This window comes from Dermacentor albipictus, chromosome 3, assembly GCF_038994185.2.
Source record: "Dermacentor albipictus isolate Rhodes 1998 colony chromosome 3, USDA_Dalb.pri_finalv2, whole genome shotgun sequence".
Classification (NCBI taxonomy): domain Eukaryota; kingdom Metazoa; phylum Arthropoda; class Arachnida; order Ixodida; family Ixodidae; genus Dermacentor; species Dermacentor albipictus.
Window position 1 is genome coordinate 75,184,031 of NC_091823.1, and position 12,009 is coordinate 75,196,039.

The 12,009-nt window shown below is 40.8% G+C and overlaps 1 protein-coding gene across 3 annotated transcripts in view; it reads right to left on the bottom strand.

Moving 5' to 3' along the window:
• msl-3 (male-specific lethal 3) overlaps window positions 1–12,009 on the bottom strand; it is a 29,827-nt gene that overhangs the window by 11,713 nt on the left and 6,105 nt on the right. For all 3 annotated transcript variants that reach the window (XR_010563910.2, XM_065430078.2, XM_065430077.2), the window contains exons 8-9: window positions 3,942–4,079; window positions 3,348–3,514 (exon numbers count right to left, since the gene is read on the bottom strand). Coding sequence is in view for 2 of the 3 variants with exons in the window: in XM_065430078.2 (XP_065286150.1) it covers window positions 3,348–3,514; window positions 3,942–4,079 (305 nt within the window). In the remaining variant the exon portion in view is untranslated. The remainder of the gene's footprint in view (window positions 1–3,347; window positions 3,515–3,941; window positions 4,080–12,009) is intronic.

Sequence of the window (12,009 nt, forward strand, 5' to 3'; positions counted from 1 at the left end):
TCACTAAGAACATCCAGCAATGCAACCTGCATCGCAGTCCCATAGCGGCTGTATGATCAGGCTGTCGGAACATGCAGCCGGACTCTGGCATCGGTGCAGTTGTCGTAGCATACTGGAACAGGTGTCAGATATAGCGGAGAGTAGAGAAATACCACACTGGAATCTCGTTAGTTTGAGACCACTTAATTTAGGCTTCCGGTTTATTCGAACTAACGCTATCATCCCGTCAAAATTATGTGTATTTTAAGGTGCGAGAATGTCTAGTAATTCAAACAAGCTGGCGTTTACAACAGCTAATGTGAATATACCGCGCCCCCGACCATGCTTCAGCTTCAACTCTCATGGAGACACCTCCAACCTAGCAATTTGGCCACGCCTCGGCTGCTTCTCCTGTCTCCTATTGGAAGTACCGTATCTTGGCGCACTGAAAATTCAACGAACGGTAAAGTCGGGGTGCAGGTTATATGCGAATTTTGCCTTGAGGTGCGCCTTAACAGCAATAAAAAAAAAGTTTGCCTAGGAGTGTGGCGTCACGGCAGCACGCTTGGTACTGCCGTGAAGCTACAATTGTGAAACTTGTCACTCGTGTTAGCTCAGTGCACATGCGCCGCTTAGCGAAGCACAGCGAGTAAGTCCACCATCTTATGAGCTTCCTTCTATTTGCACTTCATTTAATTCGAACAAATTTTCAGGCCGGGCCGTGTTGAGCTCGAATTAAAGAATAATAATAATAATAAAAGTAGGTAAAAATACAGAAAATGACATGTGCATAATATACATAAGGAGGTCCCATAGTCAAAGACTATCAGAACCTTCTGTTAATGACACTTATGATGGTATAGAACACTTAAAGCAACAGTAGTACAGGCGAAAGCAAAGAGTTAAGTGATAGTGAAGATACAGGGTGATTTTTTTTTATCCGCACCAAATTTTTATTCAATTGCCTGGGCCAGATAGCACAATTCTAACCCTTGATCTAAATTACTCGATGAGGCGGCCACTACTAATACGAGAAATCAAAACGCATAATCAAATAATTAACATAATTATACTAATTAACTTTTAAATTAATTATTTCACAGAACATATTTTCCTCTACGAATTGTAGCTAGTAAGTTTGCAAGGTGTATCCACTTGGAATGAATTCTCAGGACTGCGCTTGTTTTGAGATATTAATTTTCAAATAGTCCGACGAAATGCATTGGTGTTCCAGTTACTTTTGTGCTTCAATGCATAAAACTGTGTTTTCTTAAAAAAGGTAACTAAAGCGTCAATGCATTTCGTCAGGCACTTTGAAATTTAATATCTAGAAACTGGTGCAGTCCTAAGAACTTGTTCCATGTGGATACACCTCACTGGCTATAATTCACAGGTTTAACTCACCGGCTATAATTTGTAGATAGAAATATGTGCAGTAAAGTAATTATTCAATAAAATAATTAGCATAATTATGTTCATTATTTAATTAAACATTTCGATTTCTCATACAAGTAATGGCTGCTTCATCGAGTAATTTAGATCAAGGGTTAGAAGTGTGCTATCTACCCCAGGCAATATTTAAAAATTTGGTGCAGCTAACGAGAACACCCTATATTGCTTGAAAGCGTCTGAAGGTGAGCTTGTTGGCATGCATACGTGGTAGAAAAACAGCACTGAAAACACAGACAGATGGAAGAAACACACGATGGGCACTCTCTGCCAAAGGTTGCTTTATTCTGCGTCTGCATACAAAAATATATAGCTTGAAAAGGGAGGGGGAATGGGGGAGGGAAACAAAAGGGTAGGGCGTATAAAATTCAAGTCGCACATGGGTCTGACAGTTAAAACTAGCAAAAACATCATGATTAGTCAAGTAGACATCAGTATTCCAAGTCGGTGAGGACAACTGAAGGGTAGCTGACGCATAACAGGCCTTTGTGCATCATTGCGAAGGTTTCAAAGTTTCACGTGCTCGACTGTTTCGGTACTTGGGCAGAACCTTAGTATCTGGAAGTAGTGGCTTACACACGCAATTGTACTGCTTGCATCTGCAAAGACAGGACGAACAGCGCCTGTCGTGTGTTTTTTCCATCTGTCCGCGCTTTCAGCACTGTTTTTCTTCCATGAATACGCTATATAGTGGAGCTCAGATATAACAAAATGTTCAAAAAAGTCTCAGGTATAGCAAAGGAGTGGCAAACAGATGTAGTGAAGTGTTTGCAAAAACTTGGACAGATTTCGGGCAGTAGCAAACCAGACCCCTTGGACTTTCAATGGGTGCAAGAACTCTCTTCTACAGATTCAACGTTTTTACATACACCTGGCGAAGGCTTCCCCCCCTTTTTTTTATTGTACTTCTTCAAACACGGAGCAACACTAACTCCTGTGCATACATGCTGCTCTTGATGATCAATTTTCTTTCAGTAGCTTTCATGCTGCCCTCACCAACAGGCGATATGTTTTATAAGAATGTCCTTACTACAGGAATCAGGGCAGAACTAGAGTCACTGCTCTCTGGAATTACGAGAATTAAGTTTGAAAACAACAGTGGAATGAGGTTAATGAGGTTAAGGAAGGAAACCAACCGTCAGAACGAGAAAAAGTTACAAAACGGTGGACGGCTTTAGTGACCACCATGCTTCAAAGAATTAAACCCACTGGACTGACCATTTTACTTTTGACATTAACGACTCAAAGGTGTCCTATCAATGTATGTTGTACAATATTGCAACCTTACATTCATCATGCTGTCTAGCCGCCAAGCTAGGGTTGCCACCTGGTGGGTTTTCCAACGACAAAACTCGCAAGTTTTTTTGTTTTTTTTTCTCTCAGAGTGCTGGCAGCCAATTCCCCACCAGCACACCATTTACTGGTTTTCCTGCTTTTCTGAAACAGGCACATAATAAGCTCCATCGCAAGCATTCTGTCGGGTGTCTATGCATAGCAGACAACTGAAGTGTCCCGTATGAATTCACTACCAATTCCTTAATATTTTCTGAATTCTTCAAAGCATTGTGCATGTTACTTTTATCTATTCTTCCACGTATTGCAGTACTGACCTATGGTGTCCATATGCCTTAGGAATAAAACATTTGCAAGAGCATGAAGCTTTTAGAAGTGTACCAACTTTTATATAAGGCCTTTCAATCAATTTTATTCTTAACCATGCAATGTTTGTGCTCGGGGTATTGTATTTTGTTTTCATTTTGTTGGTATTTTTGCATACAATACATTTTACAACTTTCCTACTTGGTGCCACTTCTTATCATATTTTTTTTTCCCTCAGCAAAGGCGACAACTTGCAATAAGCAGGCCCTGATCACAGATCAAGCATTGGTTGTCACACAGAAATATGCAACAACACAAACCAGATCGCTTCCGTCTTGGAGAAGAAGAGGTGCCCTTGGAATCGGGGTTGCCATGTAGGCTCTTACGAGAACGGCACTTCACCGTGGTCGCAACGTCTGGTGCCATGTTTAGAAGGCTTGCTTCACTAGAACTTGCTGCGTCATTTGGTCGATGGCTTGTTGTCGACCTGTAGAATAAAAAAAAAGAACCTCTTGTGAAACTAAAACATACTAACAGAACAGACACAAGCAAGTGCAAACAAAAAAAAAGTCATTATTCATCACAGAGATGGAGACTTCATTTCCTGCGGCCTTCTCAGTAAATGTAATTGTTGCTGTCACACTAAAGAAGGAAAAATTGGATAGAGAAATGGAAAAGCACAGATAAAGGGGAAACCCAGCGCACAAGAAATGAAGACATCAGAAAGGTGTCAATTAACTACTACTCTAAAGATTTATGCATACATGGTGTAACTAATTTATCACTAATTGTTTACCCCACAGATATCAATCTTATTTCTTTTATAAAAGCAAAAGTGCATCACAGGAAATGTAAAGACAGGACTTAGCTAAGTGAGTATAACCAAAGCCAGCCAAAGTTTACAAGTTTCTCACCGAGAAATCCGGATAGGGCGGCAGAATGACGTTACCAACTTATGCTGAGCCTTCTCCTCGTTGTACAGCAATGAGTTGGACAATGTGGAAGAAAATATAATCCGCAGTCCATCCATAGCTTCCTTACACAATGAAAACCTGTCAAAATATGCCATCATCAAGAAACACAATGGAACCTTTGTACTGCAAGTTGGCTGAGACCAAACTAAATGTCTAGCATAGTGGAGGCACTACTAGAACCGTACCGAGTTCAAACATTCATTCATTTTTTTTGTTCCTTTATTTCAACACCCCAAAATAACACATCAGCTGTAAGAGATGTCCACAGTGAAGTGCTCCAGATTAACTTTGACCAGCACACATTCATCAACTTCCACCAAGAGCTGGGTAATAATATAATAATAATATATGAGGTTTTACGTGCCAAAACCACTTTCTGATTATGAGGCACGCCGTAGTGGGGGACTCCGGAAATTTTGACCACCTGGGGTTCTTTAACGTGCACCTAAATCTAAGCACACGGGTGTTTTCGCATTTCGCCCCCATCGAAATACCAAGAGCTGGGTACACAAGTGTTTGCATAGTATGTGCGATTGGTATGTTGCCACCATGGTAACATGACACGATACTCAGCCCCTGAATGCCATAGCTACTGAGCTACTGCAGCAGGCATCATTCCAAAAATTATATCAGGATCGCTTGAAGACTGAACTAACACTTATCCTTAGCCACAAAACATTGCTAGCGTGTTATTGTTATTCATGCCAACCTGAATCTGTGGCCCTGATTCATCAGCGCCACAGATTCCATAGTGCCCTTTGCAGCCATGAGTGTTTACTAATTGTGGAGCCTTTCCGGTCAGGAACTATTTCACTTATTTTGGGCGCCTTGCAGAAATAGCTCTCATGTGACCAAAAGCACAGTAAATGAATTACCATATTTTGAAAAGTCAACTTTCTTTTTTTTAATGCTACCCAAAATGAGCTATCAACCTATATTTGAGACCAAAGAATATCGCCATATATTGCTGAACAAAGCTAGAAAAAGTACCGAGTTCATTAATGCAGTTGCTTCAACACGCAAGCCGTGTAGGCAGTCTGGAGATTCAGACTAGCATAAAGAAATGCTGCATATCCAATGCACTCGACAGCACCAAAGAAAACGTAGTCGGTGGTACCGAGGACGCCTGTGAAGCATCCTACGAGGACAGCTTCTCTGGCAGTTCGGATGAGGATGCAACGTATGGCATCAATGAGCAAAATTTAGTAGCAGAGCTTACGGTAAATAAAGATGTGCCATGGTAAAAGTTATTTATTTTTCTAAAAAGATATGGGTCAATTTACATTCGAATTATTAATTTTTAATTTCTCTGTGAGTTCAATATATAGAGGTTGACCTATATTTGATTTAGACCTACTTTCAAGTAAATACAATGTTTCAGAAATGTTTCTTTATTCCTGAGGCTCTCATACAGTGTATTCTCCAGCCAACATCGTGTAGTGGGTGATCACTACAGGAACTGTTTTCACTATTGTCAACACAGTTGCTTTCTTCTTCAGTGCTCTCATCCAAGGATGTTTGCTTGTCCTCTAAAGGTAGAATATATTTCCTTACACAACTAAAAACAACTTCACAGTCATTACGCTCACAGGAGTTCTTTCTGGTATGCCCCTCCGTGGCTACGTGCCTGCAAGTCACTGCTAAAGATGGGAAGCATGCAGACAGAAACAGTAGCTACCCATGGTAGATAAATTCAAGGCTCCTAGGCATGGTACCAGACTGCACAACCTCATATACAACACTAGCAGAGAAAGAATAACAGGCTCAATCATGAAGGCCTTGGATGCCACTAATTCATGTTGAAAATGAAGCCTCATATGACATCTTGCATGCTCTTCAACAAGTACAACTTCCAGCCATTCAGGTTCCTGGCACAAGCATAAAATTCATTAGATATTAGAAATTCATTAGATATACCCATACAATGGTTTGATGAAAGGAAAAATTGTACAGGTGGGTGAATACAAACTTTTTCAAATATGAATCGAATACGAATAGTAAGTATGGAATAATGAATCAAATATTGAATAGTAAAATGCAGACGCATATATTAAAAGTAGGGATATTTATTTCCATATAATTTGTTAACACGGTTTGTATGACTAGTGAAATAAAGGTGGTTCACTATCAGGCACAATTCGGATGTTTTAAACACAAGATTACTAATTGTCATTAAAAGAACTGCACGAAGTGCCGCCCGACATCTTTAGCGCTTGAATGCAAGCAAGCTTTCCTGGGTACATGGCTGCTGAATAAGTGGTTGTCGCTAAATAAATGTTTGCTGAAAAAATTTCACAAGTTGTGAAAGAAAAGAGAAGTAGGGCCGCTATCTTGTATGCGCTCGAAAAGCTGACATTCGGTTTTGCCTCATGCAATTGGCCTAGACTGGCCTAGGCCGCGATATCGGCGCAGCCTAGGACAATCGCTTGAGACAAAACCGACCATCGGCTTTTCAAATGCGTACAAGAGAGCAGCCCAGCTTCTGAAGGACTTGTATGCCGTGTTACTACATGTAATAGGAACCGTTGCAAAGAAAACATCAGTTGTAACACAAAGATAAAGCTGCTACATGAATAGACTGCCAAAAACGCTAATGGCAGACTATAAGGAAAAATCCTAGGTTGTCATGTATGTAGGCTTTCGCCATTAAACTGGGAAGAAAAAAAAAATAAAGCTTAATTACCCATTTTGTTTCTACATTGCTTCGAAGACTTTTGTCATCGTTTCACTTCTGATAATTTGCAATACTATGTTGAGCAAACAGATAACAGTAACCAGACTTTAACAGTCACTTGTAGCAAAATATTTGGTCAGTTTTTTTGCAGATTTCTGCAGGACTGATTTACTGATTCGCCATTTTTGATGTTTGGTGCAAGTCTACTGTTATTTCCAAAGAACACAATGTTCTTTGGAAATAACATCTGTTGCCCCCACAAGCCACAAGCACCATTATGATTCACCATTATCAGTACAATGATGCACCAGTACAATGGTGTGCATTCCTGTGATGAAATTTAATTCACTTCCCAATTAAGTACCACAAAATTTTGAGCATTATTGAAAAACAACCTGCTATAATGCCTTGTGACTCATGATAGCATTAGAATGTCTTTAGCATTAGACTCTCTTTACTATTAGTAATATCCCTGTCACACTGGACATTTTAATGTCATTCGAATCGAATTGCATTAGCAGCAAATTACATTATTCGGCGGCTACACAGCGATATTTAATGCCATTGGAATCGAATGACTTCCACAATCGAATGGGTTCAAGAAACTCATTCGGCTTCGCACTCGAAGCGAATGTATACTCTCTGCACCAGAAACAAGGCAAAATATGACATTGAGCTTACGTAATTTGAGAAGCATTCACGTAAAAAGGTAAATAATTTTCTGTGGTTTCAGCTATCTGTCATTTAACTAGAGAAAAGTTGTGTGGGCAGCTGTCACAACATGTTTTTGCTCTCCACCTCAGTAGCATCTGGCCTCCGTAGCTTTGCTAGTCGGCCATACCACAAACAATCAAGCGCCTGCGTGCACGTGTATTTTCTGCATCTCGATTGGCATCTGTGTCTATTCGACAATCGAGGTTCTTCCACTGGTTAATATGCTTCGCTCGCAATGCGAAGCGCACATTAACTGACCGCTTCACCTGTTGCAACTGAACATCGTCATTCAACTGCCATGGCAGTCATATTGTGTCTTCAATTTATCGGCAATGGCTACTAAGCTGGCTAAGCCTTGTTCTGGCTTATAGTGGCCAGATATTCTGAAAATAGTTCTATATGCATGTTATTGCAGTGAAGCAATGCCCCCTATTTGTATTAAAATAAATAAATTGACTTTTCAGACTCTCTACCCATACCTTGTTCTAATTTTCTCACCAAGCCTTTTGCAATGATCGCCAGTGATATTACGACCACATGACGTTCGTTTTGCCAGTGTAGCACCACTACGGGTCGAATGGCATTCGTTGCACCGAATGTCCAGTATGACATGGGTATAAGTGACTCAGATTCACTAAATCGTGTTATATAGTTTTCATTACCTACAGTACTTCTTCAATCCCTCTGAAAAAACATATCCTACATAGTCCTATATAAAAATTCTACATAAATACATGCAGGCATTTTTGAATTAATGTGTGGCCAGTGGCTCGATCCTGCATCTTCTTTTGAATCACTTGATGTCAACGTTACTTGACATTTGCAATTACCTAAGTAACAAAATTCTACTCATTTACTGTTCAAAGTGTTTTCCGTTACGGTGGACACTACCCGTCGTGGTGACGTAGTAGCTGCTAAAGCTACTACTAATTGTGCGGCTAAGTTCAAGGGTGTGGAACCAAATCCCGGCCATGGCAGCTGCATTTCGATGGGAGCGAAGTGCAAAAATGGCAAATACAAATGTGTACCGTGGATTGCGTGCACAGTGAAGAACCCTAGGAGGTCAAAATTAATCCAGAGTCTCCCACTACGGTGCGCCTCATAATCATATTATGGTTTTGGCACATGAAACCCAGAATTGAATTTTCAATGTTGGTCACTGGTGAGTTGTGGCAGCTATTCCTTCTGTATGGCCATGAAAATGCAGGTCTTTACTGCAAACAGCAGTCTCATGAGCTAAAAAATAGGCCAAAAGTGTCCATCTGTCAGTATGTCTGTCTGTTTGCAAAATTTTCAAATGATTCCCGTACAACATTATAAAAATTGCCCAGTGGTGTGGGGAAATCAAAACAATGCTTACATGTTTTGAACTGAGGCATCTAACCACTACACCATGTCCACTTTTTATTACTTCAACCATTATAAGCTACGATATTGGCTGAAAATGTCCATCACCTGCTGAGCAGATTCATTTATCTGTGCAGAACGTTGCACAGCAGGAAGCAAAGGGCTTCGGTACTGTGGGCAAGCCAAAGCCCTTATATTAACCCTTGCAGAAACAGATGAGTGTAAGGAAAAGCATCTCTAGTGCAAACTGAGCAAAATTAATAATGCCAAGAAATTCCTTTTGTGTGCACTTGTGTGAAGTGAAGAGGGTGAGCTGGATATAGTGAATAATCCTGCTCAGCTACAGTGCAAAATCACAATGTATGTGTAATGCAAGCACTATATTAACCCACCATCATCTTAGTATGTATGAAAGTTTTGTAGGTCTGAAACCTTATTCAGCAATGAAGGGCAAAGCATATAGAAAGATTGTGGTGGTGTTGGAGGCAGTGGGTGCCGCCAGTGGTGGTAACCAGGATCCAAGGTAGGTAGTGGCAGGCACATACTTAGGAAGGCGTTTTACTAACAGCAATTTTGTGGCCGTGTGCGACGTGTTTTGTTGCTTGCGGTTCCAGAACAGCATGGGGCCACCTCCTACGTAGTGTTCTTCTCAAGATCACACATGAGCTTCTAAAGGTATTGAGGAGTCAGAGGCTTGTAACTGCTGTCCACAGTAAATGAGTTAAGGGAATCAAAGGGTCACACTGTACTTTGCCTGTTCATTGTAGTGCAGAAGCAATACCATTGTGGAAAATGTTGCTTTTGATTGAAAGAATGGAAGCATCATTTTTCTGACGCATAAGGAAAATGCAAAAGGATCACCTTAGAGCTGTGATACAAATAGCGCATTTTCACTACTTCATTTAGACTGGTACTTTGAAGGAGTAATGACATAACATTTCCAACTTCTCGTTTTTTTGCATTAAGTAAAGCTCTTGGGTCTCAAAACTCCAAAGACATACTGACAAGTGTCATAGAACAACAAATAGGTCGCATATTATAATCGGTTTTCTATGAAGTAGTTTTGGTTTCGTTTCCAGCAATGTATGTGTTGTGATGTCACGACACAGAAGGTGTTGGCGTGGCAGCAGGACATCACACCATTTCAGGACTCAGCCCAGCTCGCTAGGTTGTCTGCTATGCTGCTACTCACTCTGCAATTCAATGTAGAAGCACAACAGAGCACACAGTGAGATGGAGCAAGCACCAAACATGACAATATTCTGCACACTCATGACCACGTTCTGTCTCGTGACGTCATGACACATGCACCTCTTGGGAAATAAGCCGATAACTGATCCATAGACAAGCTATTTAGTAAATTGCTTAGTGCACCCTGAGGCTTGCCAGCGTCTTAATGCCTTACCATTCTTTGGGAACTTTGCCTAATTTGCAGTATGTTATTCTGTCTCCCTATCATTTGTTCGTCTGCATGAAACATCTTTCATGCCATCTTGGGTCATTTGGTAGTCCGTGGTCTATTGGGGAGGGCTTCGGGCTGCTGTTCTGAGGGAACCGTGTTCAAAATCAATTGTTAGACCAGCTTGGGTCACTAGGTATGTAACACTGGGTATGTGTAGCTCTTCAATCACCTTCTTTCCTGTCAAATTGGTTCACTGGTTATGTAGCACTGGGTATATGCTGCTCTTCAATGAACCTCTCCGATGGCAACTTGAGTCACATGCCACTAGCAATACACCACTCTTCAATAACAAAAAAAAAGATCCTCTAATATTTCTACAGTGCTGGGTGGACTCGAATATGCATGATTTATATTCAAACTTGTCTAAATACAGTAGACATCTTTTAATTTAACTCCAGTTAATTCGATCTTTCACTTAATTTGATCCCAGCCTAAGGTCCTGGCTGGCGCCCATGCATTTCCACAGGCCCAAGCTTACTTTATTTTGATCTTAAGGTTGGCTTTCGCTGGATAATCCAAACTTGACCAGTCAGCACACACGTGCCTAACCCCTATGGTGGCCATAATAGGTACCCTTTAGCAGCAGCGTCTGTCTCGGTGGAGCTTAAGGGACAGTGAATTCACAGAACACCTATCATCTCTCACTGAAAACGCTTATTTGTGGCCCGTCCTAGGAAGATTTTCAAGCAATAACCATAACTCACAATGTCTGACTATGATATTTACCTGATTCTAACTTGTTCCCTTTGTTTCTAAAGAAAATCGGTCCGATACTGACTGTGCAGTGTAGTCTGACACTAAACCAAAACTGCCTTCGCAACGTTCATATGCTTTACCGCATAAACATGCATGTACTGCGGCAAGGCTGACATTAAAAAAAACTGTGTACCAAAGCTGACTTTAAGAAACCAACCACAATTGCGCAACAATTTTCCTTGTTAAAAAATCGGGTGCACATTAGATTTCTGCTTCGTTTCGGAGTTTTAGTGTCATCTTAATGTTAAACACAAGAAAATGGGCCCACGTTTTATTTGTAGCAGTGCTGAAATTGGGGAAAATGCTGCCAGATGAATCACCAGTGTGTATTGGCATTTTTTCCGCACCTTGTTTAATTCAACCTGCCGGATAATTCGATCAATTCGTTGGTCCTGTCAACGTTGAGTTAATGGAAGTTGACTGTATATATTCAGACATGCGCCATGCGTGGAACTCGCGGTAGCAGTGCTAGAAGGAGGAGCGTGTCCAGAAGGAAGCCCGAGAGGGGAGCCCGGCTGCAGTACCCGCCTTACACATGACACATTTTGTTCGGTGATGGCAATCAGAGTTGCAGAGTGGCAACTCTGAAGTTCGAAGGATTCTGGAATCATTCCGCATTTTCAAACACTTGGAACAGAATAGGAATGGAATAATTGCATCAATCTGGCAGATGGAATGAGAATGGAATAGGAACCTGATATTCCGGAATGAAGTCGTAATTGAGTGGGCACATAGTCCTGAAGCACTAAATGTTGATATTAGGCGAGACTGCAAAATCAGTAAATTTGCCAAATAGATAAAACTAGACAGGGTGAATTTATTACATTTCTAAATTTTTACTTAGTACCGGTTCTTTTGGTATTTAACTATTGATGACTTTGTGGCTGGCACAGCATGGCCTTAGTTGCTTTTGCGCCATTAAACCCGAATTAACCAACTATTGATGACTACTTCTGCCGCAGTAATAGTAAACAGCACGGTACTCTACATATTTGGCACTGTGAAGACACACAAATATTGGTGTGCTAAATAAATGGTTTAAGTGCATATAAGAC